Raw genomic sequence first — 20,587 nt, forward strand, 5'->3', positions numbered from 1 at the left:
TTCATGATGTCTTTCAGGAAGATAAACACTAGTGAAGTAGTTCTTGGTTTGAGCACAAAGACATTCTTGTTTCTGAGGCTTTTCATCCACTGGAGGACGGAGTTTAAGACGCTGTGTCCATACTTGGGAACGAAGCACTTCAGTTTTACATGCACAAGTGTTGTTTCAACATGGTCAGTCGGTGAGTAAAGGAACTTTATTTTCTCTTAAACTATGTTAGTGAAGGAGAATAATGTGTATTATTTAAAAATAAAAAAAGGTTGCTTTAAACATGTGACTCATGCTAAAAAAAGTGATGTGTTTTTATTCACAGCCTTGAACACCCAGCCGGTGGATATAAGAAAGTCTTTGAGTCTTGTGAAGAGTTAGCAGAACCCATTCCTGCTCATGTCTCAGGTTTACATAATCAAGCATTTTCTGTTGGATACTTTTACACATTTATTTTCTCCATGCTTTCTTATGTGCCTCTAATGTTGGAGCTGTTTAATAAGACCTTAAGGGACTGAAGAACTTGTTAGTTTGAACACGCCATCTTTATATAGGTGAAATTCCAGCATGGCTGTCTGGCAGTTTGCTCCGTATGGGCCCTGGGCTCTTTGAGGTTGGAGATGAACCATTTCATCATCTTTTTGATGGCCAGGCTCTCATTCACAAGTTTGACCTAAAGGATGGACGTGTTGTTTATAATCGCAGGTAAAATGCTTATGTGGCTTATAATATGTGAAATGATCAACACTGGGTCACTGCTCATCATCTATACAGGGTGTTCATACTAGGGCTACATGATATTGGAAAATTTTGACTTTGTGATTTATTTTATTTTTTATATATATATATTGCGATTTATTAATACAATTAGTCACACTTTTTATTTTAATAGTCTCTTTGTTGAAGTTTAAGTTACATTGCATCTACATTGCAAACAAAAAAATTAACTTGAACAGTATCTTATAGTCCGTTAAATGTCTGTTGAAGGAGCTGTATCAGCAGATATTAAACAGACAGTCAATTAATACTCAAATGTACCATCAAAATAAAGTGTTACCATACAATTTCACCACATGACTTAAACAGCTCTATTTGGAAAGTCATTTGAATTGATTATGATTTGTATGAGAGTTAAATATAAATATATTTGATGTAATTTATTATATACATATAATAAATAAACTACAGTCATAAATAACCACACAGGAGCAAATATTAAAGAGAAATAAACAGTGGTTTATAGTTTTCTGCAGAGAGTCTAACAGTATTTGGGTTCAGACATTGAATAATCAAATGTAGAAGAGCATTGCATAGTCTTCATCATAAATAATTTAATTCAAAAAGTAATGCTCTTTTTTTTTTTTTTAACGCTCTATGTTCTCTTAAAATGCTTTAAACTCTTCAAATGTTCACACAGGTCCTAAAAACACATGAAATGTTAAACTTTCACTCTTTCATGGTTCAATTCTGCAGTGTCTCCACAAATCTATATGTTTTGACCTGTGGATTCTGGTCATATTCACAACTCAACATTGCATTTCTTGCGATATCGATCCTCAAACAATATATTGTGCAGCCGTAGTTCATACTGTGCTCGTCTAAGCCTGGGTTAACATCAGTATTTGTACTATCAGTGATTGGACGATTAATTTCACATTACATTTTTTTTTTTTTTTTTTTTACATATTAACCGCTCACAATTGTGTCCCTTTTAAAAAGTGTTTAAAACTTTTTCTCTCAGTAAAAACTTTAAGGGAACATTTCTTTTGATCAGTTTTCAAATACTGCCCACATTTCCCTAAGTAGTTACTTTTTTTTTTTTTTTTCTGACTAAGACCTTTTAGGAAAAAGAGTTTTAAGAATGAATACGATTATAAATAAAACTTTTGTGCATGTGTTTTGAGAACATTAAGTACAAAATTTGAATGAACGCTTTTCAGTTAAGGAACTGTAAATATGTTCATTCATAGCACTGACAGAACCTTGCCAGATCTGTAAAGGACTGAATTTTACTTATTAACTGCCATTTGCTTTTTAGGTTTATCAGAACTGATGCTTATGTGAGAGCCATGACTGAGAAGAGAGTTGTGATCACAGAGTTTGGCACCACTGCATATCCCGATCCATGCAAAAACATATTTTCCAGGTCTGGAAAGTATTTTAAGTTCAGTTTAATATGGGATTATAATAATAAATCCAGTTTAAATTTAATAGTGCATTTACTTCTGGTGCTTTCTGTTTTGCACATCAGATTTTTCACTTACTTTCAAGGAATTGAGGTGACAGACAATTGCCTTGTGAACATTTACCCCATTGGTGAAGACTTCTATGCCTGCACTGAAACCAACTATATAACCAAAGTCGATCCTGAGACCCTGGAAACAGTTAAAAAGGTAAAGATTTTGCTGATATTTGATGACATTAATCAAAGCAAAATCATTTATTGTTTCTGTTTCTTCTGTAGGTGGACCTCTGCAATTATCTGTCAGTTAACGGTTTAACAGCACATCCACACATAGAAGCAGACGGTACTGTATATAACATTGGAAACTGCTTTGGGAAGAACATGTCGCTGGCCTACAACATTGTCAAGATCCCTCCACTACAAGAAGGTCGGTATGTTGATTTGTTAGTTCTTATTAATGCATGATGAGGAAGAGTTTTATTATTATTTATTTATATATTTTTTATCAGATAAATCCGATCAGTTTGAGAAGTCAAAGATTTTGGTCCAGTTTCCAAGCAGTGAGAGATTTAAACCATCCTACGTTCACAGGTGTGTAATAATAAATGAAATATTTGTAATTATATAGTAGTTCACAAAAAGTAAAAAATACATTTCATCTGGAAAGTATTCACAGCATTTCTCTTTATTTCACATTTATTTTACAGCATTATTCTATTTTGAGCAATTTTTCTCATTAATCTTTGAAGTATCTCTCAAGCTTCACCAGATTGGATGGGGAGCTTAAGTGCAAAGCCATTTTCAGATCTATTCCAAAGATGTTCAATAGGGTTAAAGTCTGGGCTCTGGCTGGGCTACTCAAGAACATTAACAGGCCCTGCTTACACCTGATCTAAAGATGTATTTTGGTTAATTGAATGTCAAGTAGACAAGATAGACATGTTGCCATTTACACCTGGCATTGAAAGGCATCTCTTTTGTCCACTTTCGACCATTTTTCTGCTGGGTGTTGCTTTATAAGCATTTTTTGTTTTTCAGATGTTTGCTGAAATCGTGGGTTGATCAGTAACTTTTAATGTGGAGGCTCTTTTTCTGTTGGAGATACTGTTGCCCTAAAAAACTAATACATGATCATTCAATATATCCCAGGAAATTCATAGCAGAAAATTTAAGCGGTGACTTTTCCAGGCTGTGGTAAACCTTGAAACTGGTTATCGTCCCATGCCTAGTGTGTACTGTTTAGGCTTCATCTAATCTTTGTCTAATTCTGCAAAATAAGTTTGTTCAATTTTCATCATGTACAAAGAAAATATTCTTTAAACTTGTATCGAATTTAAACATTTTTCATGTTGTCATCACGGGATGTTGTTTATAGAGTTGTGAAAAAAATATTCATTTAACTCAATTTGTAATAAAGCTGTACCATTAAAAAATTTAGTAGAAAAAGTGAAGCGCTGTGAATAGTTTCTGGATTCACTGTGCTGTGGAAGTCAATTGCTTCTGATTTAGAATATTTTATTTTGTCTTCTACGGAAGAAAGACATTCAAACAGTTTTGAAATCACTTGAGTGCATACGTTGACTTGAAAAAATGAACTTTCCCTTTAATATAATATTAACTCTATTATTTTATTCAGCTTTGGCATGACAGAGAACCACTTTGTGTTTGTTGAGACTCCGGTAAAGATCAATCTGCTGAAATTTCTCACTTCCTGGAGCATCAGAGGGTCAAATTATATGGACTGCTTTGAATCCAATGACAAAATGGGAGTAAGTCAGAGCTTATTCATATTTCAGAGGTTAATTGAATGCTTGAGATATGAAACGACTAATAAAATGCTGTAGGTGTTTTATGCATTGCCTCATCATCTTGATTTGGTTGCGTTCCCAGACATGGTTTCATCTGGCAGCCAAGAATCCCGGCAAATACATAGACCACAAATTCAGAACATCTGCCTTCAATATTTTTCACCACATTAACTGTTTTGAAGACCAAGGCTTTATTGTTGTTGACCTGTGCACATGGAAGGGGTAAGACTGCTTGTTTTTTTGTTTACTGAAGTTTTAGCAAACTTCTTAAAATGAACTAATAATTAAATATATCACACTTGCACATGTACATCTGATAATAGCTGTCAACAGTCAGATGTTCTTTTCTTTTTACTGACAGCCATGAATTTGTGTACAAGTATCTATATTTGGCAAATCTGAGGCAAAACTGGGAGGAAGTCAAAAAAGCAGCCATGAGAGCTCCACAGCCGGAGGTGCGCAGATACGTGCTTCCACTGGACATCCACAGGGTAAGAAATAGTTGTTTTTATGTTTATGTATGGATGGATGGATCTATGGATGGATGGATCTATGGATCTATAGATGGATTGATCTATGGGTGAATAGATCTATGGATGATGGGTGGATCTATGGATGGATCTATGGATAGCTGGATCTGTGGATGAATGGGTGGATCTATGGATGAATGGGTGGATCTATGGATGGATGGGTGGATCTATGGATGGATCTATAGATGGATGGATGGGTCTTTAGGTATGGATCTATGGATGGATGGATATATATCCATGGAGATATATAAAATTAGCTTTTTCTTGTTAATCATAAACTGTGTCGTTTAAAATGTTTGTTTAAATAGTTTTTACATTTTTTTTTATTGCAGTTTTAATTTTAGTTATTTTTAGTTTATGTAGTTAATGTAAATAAAATCTGAAATATTTCCTTTGTAATTAGCTGAAATAATAAATGATTAAGATTTTTATATCTAAGAGTCTTTCAATCACTTTATTTCACGCTGCTTTGCAAACTTTGAATCCATCCCTTTATGACCACCCTGAACTCATGTTTTGATGGATAATTCCCGCAGGATAATGTGCCACTAAAGTATATTGTTTTATTGTTTTTCATTTTAATTAATAACCCTAGATATTTACCTCAGGAGAAATTAGACATTTGGATACTTGTTTTTTTGTCTCTGTCTTTCTAATCTGAAAGTCTTTTGCTTTATTCAACAATCTATTTGTTTCTTTGTTTTTGCAGGAAGAGCAAGGGGAGAACTTGGTTTCTCTTCCATACACCACAGCCACTGCCGTCATGTGCAGTGATGGAACCGTTTGGCTCGAACCCGAGGTTCTTTTCTCTGGACCACGTCAGGGTGAATATTCAGCACCAAATGTCACTTGTAAAACACCATAAACTGTAATGTTCTAAGAATTCAGTAATCTGGTATATTTATTATTATCTAATTAGATGCACAAATCCTGTATTTTTTACTATTGAAACATATTCAACAAACACGAACGATATATTAAACATTATTATGATTTTTTTACTAAAGATATTATATTTAGTAATTTGTATTATTAAGTAATTATTAGCATATTTATAAATAATTATTTGCATGTATAGAACGTTTTATATCTTTGTGTGCGTGCGTGCGTGCGTGCATGCGTGTGTGTTGCAGCTTTTGAGTTTCCTCAGATAAACTACAGCAAATTCAATGGGAAAAATTACACCTTTGCCTATGGACTCGGACTGAACCACTTTATTCCAGACCGGGTGGGTGTGACAAAGTGCGCAAAACATCATTGTCATGTTCAGTATTTGCTCCATGTGTTTATTATTGTTATTTTAAATTATTATTTTGTGGGCTTTCAGATTTGCAAGCTGAATGTGAAAAGTAAAGAAACATGGATCTGGCAGGAGCCGGACGCCTATCCTTCTGAACCACTGTTTGTACAAAGCCCTGATGCTAAAGATGAAGACGATGGTATTCCTGTTCTACCACTAAATTAAACATAAAAACCAAATCTTTTTATGCTCCTAAAATAAGCAAGTCTTTTTCTTCTGTGTCTCTCAGGTGTTCTTTTGAGTATTGTAGTGAAACCTGGAGTTTCTCAGAGGCCGGCGTTTCTCCTCATCCTCAAAGCCACTGACCTGACTGAAATAGCACGTGCGGAGGTTGACGTCCTCATTCCTGTCACTCTCCACGGCATCTACAAACCTTAGAGGATCACAGTCGTGACGTTATATTTCAGTACTATCAAATATGCTTTTTATTTCATACTTGTTTGAAATGGGCCAGTTATATGATCTGATATGCATATAGCGCTACAGTTTTTTGATTATGTATTCATAAATGTGTTATGTATTCACTAAAACTGTTTCTTAACCACGTTCCTGGAGGACCACCACACTGCATATTTTGGATGTCTACTTTGTCACACCCATTACAGCTCTTTCAGTCTCTGCTAATGAGCTGATAATCTGAATCAGGTGTGTTTGGCTAAGGAGACATGGAAAATGTGCAGAACTGGTGGTCCTCCAGGATCGTAGTTGAGAAACACTGCTCTAAAAGCATCAAAACATTTTTCCGTCATGAACAATCATTTATTAAAAAGTAAAATTCTGTACGTACAAATTAGTTTGGTTTACATCAGCCGGAAAACAAAACAATAAGCCACTGCTGCTAATTATAGGAATATTCAAATGAACATTTTGATTTGATTTGATTGAAATGAACATAAAGATGTTTTTAGTTTGTAACTAATAAAAAACACCTTAAACAAGTTTATGAACTCTCCTTTAAATGAAGTGGTAGGGTCTGAGAAGAGGAGTCTTCATTTTCTCTCTAGATAATTGACAACCTGTTCACTCAGAAGAAGTCTGAGTAGAAGTCTGTTCACTCAACGGCCATATTTAAGTCTTTAGGCAGCTCATCCAAGGCCAAGTTCTATGTAAATAAATGGAGGAATCTTGAAATCTTAAATAATGCTCACTGAACTCATAATTAAATTACAAATGTCAAATCGCCAACAAAATACGAAGTGACCTGTCCAGTTACTATTTTGAATGTTGGAAACTTCCTTCACTGTGAAGGCGAATAAGAACAAATAACCACATATGGTAAATTTATTGACGTTGATTAGATTAATTATAAGTTGTTTTAACACTCCAGGGATTTTCCAATGAGTTTTTACTGTGTGCCCTGTAAATGGTTAAGGCATCCAATTCCAATCCTGAAAGTATTTGAGTGAAAACCTCAACATCTGTTTGTCATTATGGCCTTCCAGTGAAAGTCTGAATATCTGAAGGGAAAGCAAAAGTTAAAAAGAAAATGTAACCAGTGGTCTTGTATGTATAGCAAAAGTACAAACAGAAGTCGGATTAATGCATTACGTATTTGACCTTTCTGCTGTTAAAAGTCTTGAAATATCTTGAGGTATCATCATCGTCCCACAGTCTACCAGTAAAAAAAGAAGGCCTGAACTCTCTTTTTCCAATCTTCACACAAATAACCTTCTGTTATGACTATTGGCACTAATTTATATTTTCATTTGGCCCTGACATGTCATATACAAAGTCATTTCATGCAAAAAAAAAGATGAGAAATATACTTTTGTCTCTAAATTATTTGCTGAAATCTAGGCAATAAGCCATTTGTTGATGATTGGGGAAAATAATATCAGCTTCAGATCAGATCATAGCAATAACAACAACAAAAAAGTTTGAAAATGTGAATCATATCCGACAATGTTCTCTGATATTCTATGCTCAATTTACTTCAAATTTACTACATCAAATGTTAAGACAAGCATCTCAAGTGTCATTAGCAGGCTATAATTCAGGTTCTGTCATTACCAACATACTTCAATGATTTGGTGTTTTACACATACATAATTTCAACATTTACATGTACTAACAGTTTTTGGACAACACAATATGGTTATATGGTTTTGTTGTTCAATAGAAAGACTCATAAATGTTTAAAACCACATGAGAGAGTAAATGATGAGGTGATTTTTAATTTTTGGGTGAACTATCCCTTTGACTAGGCCTATGTTTTCTCAATAAACCGTTTTCAATACACCGTTTTATTTATGAAGTGATCCAATATACAATACCAATATAAAAATACTAGATGCTGTCAAAATAGTATTATCTTGATATTGTCTTCACACCAGAGACCCTCCAATTGACCTACTTGTTGTTGAGGCTACAGCTCCGACATGTGGTGGTGAGCAGCATTTAAAGAGCAAAATCTTAAGCTAACATGCAGTGCAAAAAACCTTTACATTTTATTTTGTACAAACAGAAGTTTAATTCCGTGAGTTTAGTTTAGGATGCCTAAAAATGTCACCAAACAGACATTGAGTGAAGAGGTCAAAACAAATGTAACATGCATATAAACAAACCTAAACCACAGTAATCCCTGTTGGGGAAAAAAGCATTTGCTGGTTTTGACTCATGGGTTGAAACGTTTAAAAATGCAAACTGCTGGCCAAACACTGCAGTTGGGCGTTCACCTCGGCTCAGAGTCTTCAATCACGCGTCAGAGAACGGTACAAAATAAATAAATAGATAAAGGCAATTAATGACTTCTTAAACCACAGTTTTTGAAGAGTGTGAAAAGATTGTAACTGCTTTATCTAGTATTTCTGAAATAGTTTTATTATTTTGGTAACAGCTTCACATTTCACATGGTGATTCTTTAAATGCAGATACATTTGGCATCTCAGAAGGTTAAGGGAAAAAACTCTTTATAAATAACAATTATTCCAGTATATTATTAAAAGCATATTAAATTTTAATAATCCAGTGCTTTCTAAACACAAATTATGTATATATTTATAATTATTTTTTTTTAAATGGTATTTAAATAGTATTTTATTGAAAGCATATGAAATAAATTTTAATAATTCAGTGCTTTCCAAACACAAATTATGTATATATTTATTTTTTTTTTATTGTATTTTACTATATATTGTATAGTTTTTCACCTGTGGATATGCACACACAAAATAAAAAACAAGCTCTCTTAATCTCAAACATACGTGACTTTCAATTTTGTTACTATGAGAGTGTATGAGTGTTTCCCAGCACTGGGGATTTATGAGTTTGTGTACTCTTAGTGCTTTGTTATGACTGTAAGGGCATCAGCCTTTAAAAAAAGGTAACATACTCGTTTGAGTATTAGTAGACTTTCTGCGAAGGATAGTGAGTGAGTGAGAATTAGGAAAATGACAATCTACAGTTTTATAACAATAAAAGTGGCAAAAGAAAAGTAAAAAAATATGTTAAAAAATACACTGACTAATTCAGACATTAGGAAGTCATGATTTTTGGCAATATTAGACACTTTTTTTTCTGAAAATAGTGCATTGTTATGGCATGAAGCATGTCATCTATGAAAACAAGTGACACATTTTAACTCATTAAAGATGGGGAGAGCATGCAAACTCCACACAGAAATGCCAACTGGCTCAGTGGGACTCCAACCAGCGACCTTTTCACTGTGAAGTGACATTGCTAACCACTGAGCCACGGCGTCACGCAAAATGTAACCATTTATTTTTAAAAAGCAGAAAAAAATGGTGGGTTTGGAGACCAACTGTACCTGCTATTATGAATTATGACCCCAGAGCAATAAAGTGGCTTTACTAATACACTTTGCGATCAAATAAAATATATTTTCTGTGTGTAAGTCTGCTTTTACAACATCAATTTGATGGTTACTACTATTGTATCACCTCAAACTCATTTACTGCTGACCTGTAATAAACGTTTAAAATAAGCATTTTATTATTATTGTTGTTGTTGTTGTTGTTGTTGTTGTTGTTATTATTATTATTATTATCATTATTATTATTATTATTATTATAGAACAGTCATCAGTGTTTGAAAGACATGAACATTTGCACATATATGTGTGTGTGTTTGGAGTGTTGAGAAGTGGATCTTCATTAGTATTCACACCCAGTCTCCATTTATGAAGAATACGGGGCCCTGACCCTGAAAAACAAATCATTTGTCATGCAGTGAAGTAAACAAAGAAAATGTGATTAATGAAATGCCTTTCACATGTCACACTTCTGTCTTTTGTAGTTGAAAGTTTTTTGCATTGAGTATTGCCCTTTTAAATTCTATTATTTTTCTAACTGAATGAATGCTGTGGTTAATTATATTGCCACAGTGTGATTTGTCTTATTTTAAAAGATTATTTAAAATCATAAAATGTAATATATTCATAAAACTATAGTTTTCTGCAGATTGACCCTATTAACTACAGGTTAAATGTGTTTTTGATTTAATCTGTACTGTCTTTCAGGAAGGTAAACATTTGTGAAATAGTTCTTGGTTTGAGCACAAAGACATTCTTGTTTCAGAGGCTTTTCATCCACTGGAGTAGGAGGAGTTTAAGACTCTGTGTCCAAGCGAAGCACTTCACGTTTACACACGCTCAAGCATCGTCTAACTTCAACATGGTCAGTCGGTTAGTAAAGGAACTTTATTTTCACTCATACAGCTCAAAGTCTGTGTTTGTTTGTTTGGCAAGAGTGAAGATGATGTAAAAAGTGATGTTTTTTTCTTTAAGTTTGTGTTTATTCCCTTTAGCAGAAAGATGATATGATTTAAAACAATGCAACATGTTTCTAAAGAGTGTATATAACATTATAAGTGCAGTTGTTTTTTACCTCATTTCTGCTCATATTCTAAAAAAAAGGTGACATCTGTTTTCATTCACAGTCTTGAACACCCAGCCGCTGGATATAAGAAAGTCTTTGAGTCTTGTGAAGAGTTAGCAGAACCCATTCCTGCTCATGTCTCAGGTTTACATGCTTTTAATCTAATCAAGCATTTTCTGTTGGATACTTTTACACATTTTCTTCATGCGAAAATGGGGGTTTCTGTTGTGGTCTATGTAAATGCCTTGCATCCAGAGATGGGCAGTGTGATAAGTGTATTTCAAATATAAAAAGGATTTTGTCATTTGTACTAAATAGGGTTGATGAAAATGGCTTCACATTTTGTATTCGAATACTTTTAAATGTGTTTGTTCTTCATATTTTTTTGTTTGAAAATATTGTTAAATAGTTTGTAAGACATCTACATTGTCATCACGCATATATGACCTCTAGTTAGTGGCTTTACTTGGTACTTTGTCCAGACTTGTCCAGATTAGAACAGAAAACTGATCCATATGGAAGAAAATGGTCAAGGCTTGAAGTATGGATGCACCCAGAACAAATTTTTACATTATATATAAAGAAAGAGCCAGGTATTAGATTGGAGAACAACTCAATAATCATTGAAAATAGTATGATTAGGCCAATAAACAAAATATGGCAGTATAGTATATTCAGCATCAGCATGTTTGCTGAAGTAATTAGCTGGAGAACAATTTCCATCCTTAAGAATAGAGCATCTGAAGTCTCATGAATCCATTGAGCCTCATCTAGTTAAAGTTGGGATTTATTTTGGGAGCATGACTACACTGTAACAATGACCATAATTTTAATGGTAAAAATGATACAGTGAAAATGTGTTACCTGGTTTGACTTTATAACAGTATGTTTCCTTAATAGCCTATATGCAGTTAATTACTGTAAATTCACTTTAACAGAATTTCAGTTTCTCTGAATGACCCTTATTGTGCCTTTTTTTTGACATTACAGTGGTTTGTTTTGGATTTTTTTTTCATCAGTGATGTGTTTTAGAATTTTGATCTGATATTATATTTGCTTAGGGTTAAATTTTAGTCTGCGATACGTATGAAGTGTAGATGTTGGTACTTCAAAACACTTGTGTATAATATACGGTGGCCGAGAGAGCTTAATGTGCTGATATTTAATGTGCTGATACACATGAAATTACTAAAAGCACCAGCAAATTAAGAAAAGATCTTCATCCGTTTGACATCACACTTTCCCACAAATTTGTGTGAAAATGCAGTGTGTTTTAGTAAATTGTTTGCATTGTGAGAAAATGCAGTGCGTTTTTTTAATGTGTATGCATTGTTAGGATTTGCAGCAAGTTTACTGTCAAACGGATGAAGATCTTTTCTTAATTTTTGTGGTGTTTTTGTAATTGCAAGTGTTTGCAACTGAAATTACAGCATGTTAAGCTCTCTTGGCTACCATAATAATACTATTTAAAAAAGGTTATTGAAATGCAGTAGTTTGCTATAAAGTTCTGGCAACCACAAGTTCTGCTATTTTCTCACCATAAATGTTACAGGTTTTTTTTAATAGTGTATATATACAAATAATAGAAGCTTTAAATGGAAATGTGATGCAGATGCCAAAAGAATAGGACTAGACAACATTAAAAATATGCCCTACGCTATAGTGATAGGCCTACCTAGAATACATCTTTGGCTGCTCTAAATGCCAGCAGTTGATTTCCAGCTGCACTTTATAGGTAATGAAAAGCTCCTAAATGGCCAGGGGTACTCCAAATGGGTGGTAATTTGAGCTCCAAAGCAGCTGTATAAATGTCCTGGGCGTTTTCCTTTGGGATTTATTTATTTAATGTCTTGTACATGACACAGAGTGCAACTTATTGTGATATTTTAATGTCTTTACATACCTTAACCCATTACAGTAAGCTAATGTGTCTTTTAAAGTATTCACCTATAACCTCACCCTAAACCTAGCTCCAAGTAAGCTATTTTATTTTATTAACATCTAAATCTACCCCAACCCTAAACCTATAGTCATTACAATAACCTAATGTGTTTTATTTAACGCCTTTATACTGTAAAAATGACTAATCTCAACTGTAAAAATACTACAGTAAAAGTCTCGGTAACCTGGTCTGACTTTAAAACAGTACATTTCCTTAATAGCCTATATATGGTTAATTCACTTTCACAGAATTCCCTGAATGACCCTTGTTACTCCTTTTTGTTGACATTACAGTGGTTCGTTTTGGATTTTAATCTTATGTTGATAAATTATGTTTATACTTGCTTATGATTGTATTTTAGTCTGAGATACAAAGGTATGATGTGTAGATTTTTGTATTTTAAAACACTGGTGTATAATACTATCAAAAAATAATGAATTGCTGTAGTTTGCTGTAAAACTATCTATCTGTCTATCTGTCTATCTATCTGTCTATCTATCAATCATATTTTTAAAGCTAAAGTTCCGGCAACCACAGCTGGTATTTTTCTCACCATAAATGGTACCGTTTTTTTAATAGTATATATACAAATAATAGTAGCTTTAAATAGAAATGTAATGCAGATGCCAAAAGAATAGGACTTGACAACATTAAAAATATGTCCCACAGTGTAATGATACCTACAGTACCTTCTTGGCTGTTCTAAATGCTAGCAGTTGCTCTCCAGCTGCACTTTATAGGTAATGAAAAGCTCCTAAATGGCCAGGGGTACTCCAAATGGGTGGTAACTTGAGTTCCAAAGCGGCTGTATAGATATCCTGGGCGTTTTTCTGTGGGATTTATTTATTTAATGTCTTGTACATGACACAGAGTGCAACTTATTGTGATATTTTAATGTCTACACATACCCCAACCCATTACAGTAAGCTAATGTGTCTTTTAAAGAAGGGTTAAAGTATTCATCTATAACCCCACCCTAAACCTAACCCTTAAGTTAACCTATTTTGTTTTATTAGAATCTACATCTCCCCCAACCCTGTAGTTGTTACATTAACCTAATGTGTTTTGTTAAACGCCTTTACTTTCCCCAACCCTACACACTGAAAAAAATTTACAAAGTAGAAAACAATCTTTTTTTTTTAAAGTTAGATCAAAATAACTTTTGCTTTGGACAAACCTAAAAATCACGGTAGTTTGTTACAGTTAAATGTAGGGATTACCCTCAAATTATAGTTTTGACTTGGTTGAAAATAAAAAAATTATTTTAATATTAATCAAATATTTATTTATCCCAAATCATTTTTTCAATGACATAAAGGGAAAATATGGAAAATAGTCCCTCCTACTTGATATATACTTGAAGGTGTATCCCTAGAGATGTCATAGTGGCACAATATATTAAACCTCAGTTTATAGGGCAGCAGCATTATACTGTATATCAAAGTAAATACAAACACACTTTTTTTCTTTTTATATACTGTAGGTAAAATCCCAGCATGGCTGTCTGGCAGTCTGCTCCGCATGGGCCCTGGGCTCTTCGAGATTGGAGATGAACCATTTAACCATCTTTTTGATGGCCAGGCTCTTATTCACAAGTTTGACCTAAAGGATGGACGTGTAACCTATCATCGCAAGTAACTCTCTAGGGCTTCTTACATTTTAAAAAGTTAACCAAGCCATGTTTGTGAAACAATATTGTTATTTTGAAAGCACCGAAACAAATATGCTATAAACCAACAGGACTCAAGAAAGGGGCGTGTCGAGCAATAGTAGAAATACCAAAAAGGGTTTTTTCTACTATTACTAGACACACCCCTTATTGCTGATTGGCTGTGATTGTGTTACGAGTATCTGGGCTGTCAAAAACCATTTAATGCACATTTAACAATACATCATTGTTCATAATTGGTGTTCGGGAATTGATATGAACACTTAAAAGAACAAAAAAACAAGATTTTGAAGGCGTTTGATTTATTTTAAAGCAAATATTGCAGTTATTTGAAAATATATTTTAAAAATATGTAAATTCAAAGAGAAAAATACTTAATTAATTTTATAGATATTACACAATATAAAAAAATCCTTTCCAAACTCTAAATAATAACAAGAAAATTATATCTGGTGACTTTTGATGACAAAGTATCTGACCTCTAAACAAAGAGGACAGGAGGCTTAAAAATCCAAAGAACTTTGAATGAACATTCATTTAAAGTTACTGTAAGTGTTCATTCGTAGCATTGAAACAATCGATTCGAAAATAATCGAAGAATGCCGGAACATTCCATATTAACTGGTTATACAATAAAGGACTGCCTTGAAAATGCATAATAACAGCCATCTTTCTCTTCAGGTTTATCAGAACTGATGCTTATGTGAGAGCCATGACAGAAAAAAGGGTTGTGATCACAGAACTCGGCACCGCTGCATACCCAGATCCATGCAAAAACATTTTTTCCAGGTCTGGAGAGTGTTTTAAGTTCATTTTAATATATTTGATTAGAATAATAGAGTTAAATCAACTTTTTCTGGTGCATCCTGTTTTGCACATCAGGTTTTTCACTTACTTCCAAGGCACTGAGGTTACAGACAACTGTTCTGTAAACATTTACCCTATTGGTGAAGACTTCTATGCCTGCACTGAAACCAACTTCATTACCAAAGTTGATCCTGATACCCTGGAAACAGTTAAAAAGGTGAAGATTTTGCTGATATTTGATGACATTAATCAAACCGAAATCATTTATTGTTTCTGTTTCTTCTGTAGGTGGACCTCTGCAATTATCTGTCAGTTAACGGTTTAACAGCACATCCACACATAGAAGCAGACGGTACTGTATATAACATTGGAAACTGCTTTGGGAAGAACATGTCGCTGGCCTACAACATTGTCAAGATCCCTCCACTACAAGAAGGTTGGTATGTTGATTTAGTGGCATAAAAGGCCTGTATTGATAATGTATTATAAAGAAAGTTTTTTTTATCATTTGTTCAATCAGAAAAATCTGATCCACTTACGATGTCAAAGGTTTTGGTCCAGTTTCCAAGCAGTGAGAGGTTCAAACCATCCTACGTTCACAGGTTAATAAAATATAATATAATATAATTGTAATTTAGGGGTAGAGCACTGTTTACTTATCCTGAAGTGTTTCCAAACCTTTATGAGCTTTTGTATGTTGAACACAGAAGTAAATATTCTAAAAAATATTGCAAACCGGTAGCCACTGACACCCATACAAGAAAGAAAAGAACAGTACGGAAGTCCACAGCAGTGGTGGAAAGAGTACTGAAAAATGATACTTAAATAAAAGTACCATTACTTGCCTAAAAGTGTAGTGCAAGTAGAGTAAAAGTATCTGTTGCAAATATTACTCAAAGTATGAGTAAAACGTAGCCCTTTCAAAAGTACTCAAGAATAGTGAGTATATTACACTGTAAAAAGCTGGTGTATTTACATGTCATTTGTGGATGTGTGTAAACGTAACATTCTGTAGTGCATTTAGTTACTGTCCAGCAGGCACACAATGTCATAAGATGTTAACATTAGGTTCGATTTAGGTTGTGATGTCAGTTGATCAAAATTCAATGTCTAGTCTACGTCAAAGGACAACATGATTTTGATGTCCAATAAAGACGTCAAATTATGTTGATATTTGGTTGATTTTAGGTTGTGACCAAAATCCAATGTCGAGCTAACATCAGAAATTGTCATATTGACTTCAAATACTGATATTTATTCGCCAGGTATGGCAACCAAAATCCAACATCTGATAGACGTCATAGTGGTAACGTCCACACAACGTCAAGCTGTAACATCATTAGACGATGATATTTGGTTGCTTTTTAGGTTGAACGTTGGACATTGATTTCGGCCTGATGTTGAGTTCTGACTTCAACACGTTTTTCATTTCCAAACAAAATGCAACGTCTCTACGATGTTGGGGAACAACTTCAATCTGACGTTCTGGGTGTTTAAGGCCATTTTGGTCTTCATACAGTAAACATCCGCCATCTTCTCATCAGTGACATCTAAACAGTGTCTGGGTCAATGTGTGTAAAGATTTTGGACATATTCTAGGACACTTTTATGCTTCCAAAGAGTTTGCTGCATTTGTTAAATCGCCCATGTCTTGAGGAAGTTCATTATGATGCAATTTACCTCTTTACTTCTATGTGTGATTTGATTGGACAGGAATCACAGGACTGATTTTTTCTAATCCCTGTAGACAAGAGAAAAATAAAGTAGCTACTGCAGATTGAAGGAAAGTAGTGGAGTAAAAGTACTGATACTGCACTAAAAATGTACTCAAGGGAAAGTAAAAGTACACATTTTTAAAACTACTCAGTAAATTACAAATCCTGAGAAAAACTACTCAATTGCAATAGTATTTGTAATTTGTTACTTTCCACCACTAGTCCACAGCTATCGGTTTCTATCATTCTTCAAAGTATCCTGTTTTGTGTTCAACAGAAGATAGAAACTCAAACAGGTTTGGAACAAAGGAAATTGAGTAAATGATGATCGAATTTTTATTTTGGGCGTGAACTATCTCTGGATAAAACAAATGTTAATAGTCAACAACATTATATTTTTATTCAGCTTTGGCATGACAGAGAACCACTTTGTGTTTGTTGAGACTCCGGTAAAGATCAATCTGCTGAAATTTCTCACTTCCTGGAGCATCAGAGGGTCAAATTATATGGACTGCTTTGAATCCAATGACAAAATGGGAGTAAGTCAAAGCTTGTTCATATTTCAGAGGTTAATTGAATGCTTGAGATATGAAACAACTAATAAAATGCTGTAGGTGTTTTGTGCATTGCCTCATCTTCTTGATTTGGTTGCGTTCCCAGACATGGTTTCATCTGGCAGCCAAGAATCCCGGCAAATACATAGACCACAAATTCAGAACATCTGCCTTCAATATTTTTCACCACATTAACTGTTTTGAAGACCAAGGCTTTATTGTTGTTGACCTGTGCACATGGAAGGGGTAAGACTGCTTGTTTTTAGTGTTTACTGTAGTTTTAGCAAACTTCTTAAAATGAACTAATAATTAAATATATCACACTTGCACATCTGATAATAGCAGTCAGCAGCCAGATGAGAGCTCAGATGGTGATCGTATGTTGTTCTTCTCCATTTACTGACAGCCATGAGTTCATGTATAATTATCTATATTTGGCAAATCTGAGGCAAAACTGGGAGGAAGTCAAAAAAGCAGCCCTGAGAGCTCCACAGCCGGAGGTGCGCAGATACGTGCTTCCACTGGACATCCACAGGGTAAATAAATAAATTTTTGTTTTCAGGTTTTCTATTATTTTAAGTTTAAAACTGCTCATTTGTACAGTGCATGTACAGTATATTGCTTTTTATTTCAGTTATTTAGGGTTTTAGTTTTGTTAGTCCATCAAATTAAACTCATCGAAAATAAGAAAGCTGAATTAATATAGGTTTTGCATTTGAATATTTAAGAGACTTCATATTTCGTCACAAATGTTTTAACTAACTAGCAACACATTGCATTTAGGCATGTAGATGCGGTTTCATAAACATTCCATCAATGGGTGTAGCGGAGGAAGTGGAGTAACAGCTGAGAGGCTAAACCAGAGACATGTTTTGTGCAGCAAACATCAAATAATAACATTTAAACAAGGCAGGAAGTTCTTCCAGTGTTTTCTCATTTATTTTCCCAATGAAAGCATACCTTCTTGATATTTTGGAAGTGTACATTTGATATGATTTTAGTCAACAAAAAATACCACTCTCTCTATCTGTGAAGGAACAGGTGACCAATATAAACCCTCCACGTAACCCTGTGACTCTCCGCCATGATCATGTGACACAATTAACCATTTCATGCCTACTACAATGGGGTTTACTGAGAACAGACTGAAAAAAAGAATATATACAGCGAGTGGTAGTTCTGTGAGTGAAAATGCCTTTTTATGGGCTTTTGTCATAGGAACTAACCACCAGGCCTGCTTACCCAAGAAATAATTTCCTTATGGGTGATTTTCCTGGCTTCCAATACTAGGAACTTTTAAGTGATATAAGCCAGCCAACGGTGATATTAAATGCAGTACTGAACAAAATCAACAGCTGGAGAATGGCAGACACCATAAAGAAGCTGTGTTTTATGTGTGTTGTGTGTTTTGGATGATAGAGATGGACCATAGATGTATTTATGCGAACACAACAAAAAGGAGGACTGAATCTCCTATCCTGTATTGCGGCTAAAAAGATAGAGATGAAGGTGACGGATAATTGTTGCTAATTTTAGCTTTTCTATGTCCATGTACAAATTTTTCGAGAAACTATAAAAAAAAGGGTTTTGTGTGACATGCATTTACCAAGTCAGCATACATGTATGTCACTTTAGTTCTTATTGTGTTTATTGTGTTCAAGTAGTAGCTCATTTAGTATCCACAACTGAGGTTTCTAGAACTAAAATTATTCCCAGTTCCTGTCACGCTAACATGCCCAAAAGCAGGTACTTCAACTCTAGTTCTAATATCTTTGAAAAAGTTCCTCCAATGTGAAAGCCCCACATGAAGGTCAGGGGAATATGGCCAGACTGGATCATGCTGATAGAAAGGCAAAAGTAACAAAAGAGCATCTATAAATGCACAACACATCTTTGAAACAGATGAGCTACTGCAGCAAAAGAACACACTGGTGACGCTTCTGTTGGATAACAACAGCAAATAGAGGCTGCAATTCACACACTCAAGATTGTTTTTTGCTTATTTAAGTAGTTAAACGTAAGCTGAATCGGCACATTTCTTGAGTTTTTTGGAGACAACTTAATTATGTTCAATCCACCTAAATTTGCAAAAACAATTGTTATCTTAATCGATTTGTGTTGGGACAACATGAAGAAACTGTGTGCAACCCAGCATTTTTTGCAGTGCACAGGCTCACCAAAACTGGACAAAAAAAAAATGGAAAAAGGCCTATTAATTCGTTTGTTTCGTTTTTGCAGGAAGAGCAAGGGAAGAACTTGGTTTCTCTTCCATACACCACAGCCACTGCTGTCATGTGCAGTGATGGAACCGTTTGGCTCGAACCCGAGGTTCTTTTCTCTGGACCACGTCAGGGTGAATATTCAGCACCAAATGTCACTTGTAAAACACCATAAACTGCAATGTCCTATGAATACAGTACACTTTGTGTCTATTTATGTTTGTATTTTTGAACTGTTAAATATGAACGTACCATGATAAAATGTCATCATTTTGCTATTAAACTGCTAATTAATACTTATTTAAATAATGTTATTATTGAAATGAAATAATGTAAAAATGTTAATCAGATTAAACTTAAATTATTTTAACTGTTGTGTGTATGTGTGTGTTGCAGCTTTTGAGTTTCCTCAGATAAACTACAGCAAATTCAATGGGAAAGATTACACCTTTGCCTATGGACTCGGACTGAACCATTTTATTCCAGACCGGGTGGGTGTGACAAAGTGCTGAAAACATTGTCTTGGTCAACACTTGCTTCATGTTTGATTTTTGTGGGCTTTCAGATTTGCAAGCTGAATGTGAAAAGTAAAGAAACATGGATCTGGCAGGAGCCGGACACCTATCCTTCTGAACCACTGTTTGTACAAAGCCCTGATGCTAAAGATGAAGACGATGGTATTCCTGTTCTACCACTAAACTTAACATACAAACCAAATCTGTTTAAGCTCCTAAAATAAGCAAGTCTTTTTCTTTTGTGTCTCTCAGGTGTTCTGTTGAGTATTGTAGTGAAACCTGGAGTTTCTCAGAGGCCGGCGTTTCTCCTCATCCTCAAAGCCACTGACCTGACTGAAATAGCACGTGCGGAGGTTGACGTCCTCATTCCTGTCACTCTCCACGGCATCTACAAACCTTAGAGGATCACAGGACTTTGGGTTTCAGTACTTTTTCCAAGTAATTGTCAGTTATATGACCCGATATGTTTATAATCTAATAAACATGCAATATAATAATACATATACACTATATATATATA

At 34.4% G+C, this 20,587-nt stretch overlaps 2 protein-coding genes across 3 annotated transcripts; both read left to right on the forward strand.

The window, feature by feature from the left end:
- The first annotated feature begins 107 nt into the window (after positions 1-107).
- Positions 108-6,680, forward strand: LOC130234135 (retinal Mueller cells isomerohydrolase). 2 transcript variants are annotated; one of them, XM_056464416.1, is made up of 13 exons: positions 314-396; positions 543-693; positions 2,027-2,134; positions 2,240-2,381; positions 2,453-2,600; positions 2,683-2,764; positions 3,810-3,942; positions 4,064-4,203; positions 4,343-4,472; positions 5,221-5,335; positions 5,645-5,739; positions 5,839-5,950; positions 6,041-6,680. In XM_056464416.1, the coding sequence occupies exons 2-13, from the start codon at positions 581-583 to the stop codon at positions 6,187-6,189; spliced, it is 1,467 nt and encodes a 488-aa protein (XP_056320391.1). In that variant the 5' UTR covers positions 314-396; positions 543-580; the 3' UTR covers positions 6,190-6,680. The 2 variants fall into 2 exon arrangements, with proteins under 2 accessions (XP_056320392.1, XP_056320391.1); XM_056464417.1 differs by lacking the exons at positions 2,683-2,764; positions 4,064-4,203; positions 4,343-4,472; ... (2 more) ...; positions 5,839-5,950; positions 6,041-6,680 and adding an exon at positions 108-181 and having other exon boundaries at positions 3,810-3,903.
- A 3,664-nt stretch (positions 6,681-10,344) lies between these two features.
- Positions 10,345-20,579, forward strand: LOC130233709 (all-trans-retinyl ester 13-cis isomerohydrolase). The gene is made up of 14 exons (XM_056463870.1): positions 10,345-10,453; positions 10,708-10,790; positions 14,072-14,222; positions 14,939-15,046; positions 15,140-15,281; positions 15,353-15,500; positions 15,585-15,666; positions 17,186-17,318; positions 17,440-17,579; positions 17,740-17,869; positions 19,572-19,686; positions 19,949-20,043; positions 20,118-20,229; positions 20,320-20,579. The coding sequence occupies exons 1-14, from the start codon at positions 10,443-10,445 to the stop codon at positions 20,466-20,468; spliced, it is 1,599 nt and encodes a 532-aa protein (XP_056319845.1). The 5' UTR covers positions 10,345-10,442; the 3' UTR covers positions 20,469-20,579.
- The last annotated feature ends 8 nt before the right edge of the window (positions 20,580-20,587 follow it).

This window comes from Danio aesculapii, chromosome 8 (assembly GCF_903798145.1).
Source record: "Danio aesculapii chromosome 8, fDanAes4.1, whole genome shotgun sequence".
Lineage (NCBI taxonomy): Eukaryota > Metazoa > Chordata > Actinopteri > Cypriniformes > Danionidae > Danio > Danio aesculapii.

Bases quoted from the DNA above. Each gene is read 5' to 3' on its own strand.
- LOC130234135 (XM_056464416.1), top strand. From the start codon at position 581: ATGGGCCCTGGGCTCTTTGAGGTTGGAGATGAACCATTTCATCATCTT. The intron at 3,943-4,063 runs GTAAGTCAGAGC...TTGCGTTCCCAG, and splicing joins AATCCAATGACAAAATGGGA to ACATGGTTTCATCTGGCAGC. The intron at 4,204-4,342 runs GTAAGACTGCTT...TTTTACTGACAG, and splicing joins GACCTGTGCACATGGAAGGG to CCATGAATTTGTGTACAAGT.
- LOC130233709 (XM_056463870.1), top strand. The intron at 15,501-15,584 runs GTTGGTATGTTG...TTGTTCAATCAG, and splicing joins GATCCCTCCACTACAAGAAG to AAAAATCTGATCCACTTACG. The intron at 17,580-17,739 runs GTAAGACTGCTT...ATTTACTGACAG, and splicing joins GACCTGTGCACATGGAAGGG to CCATGAGTTCATGTATAATT.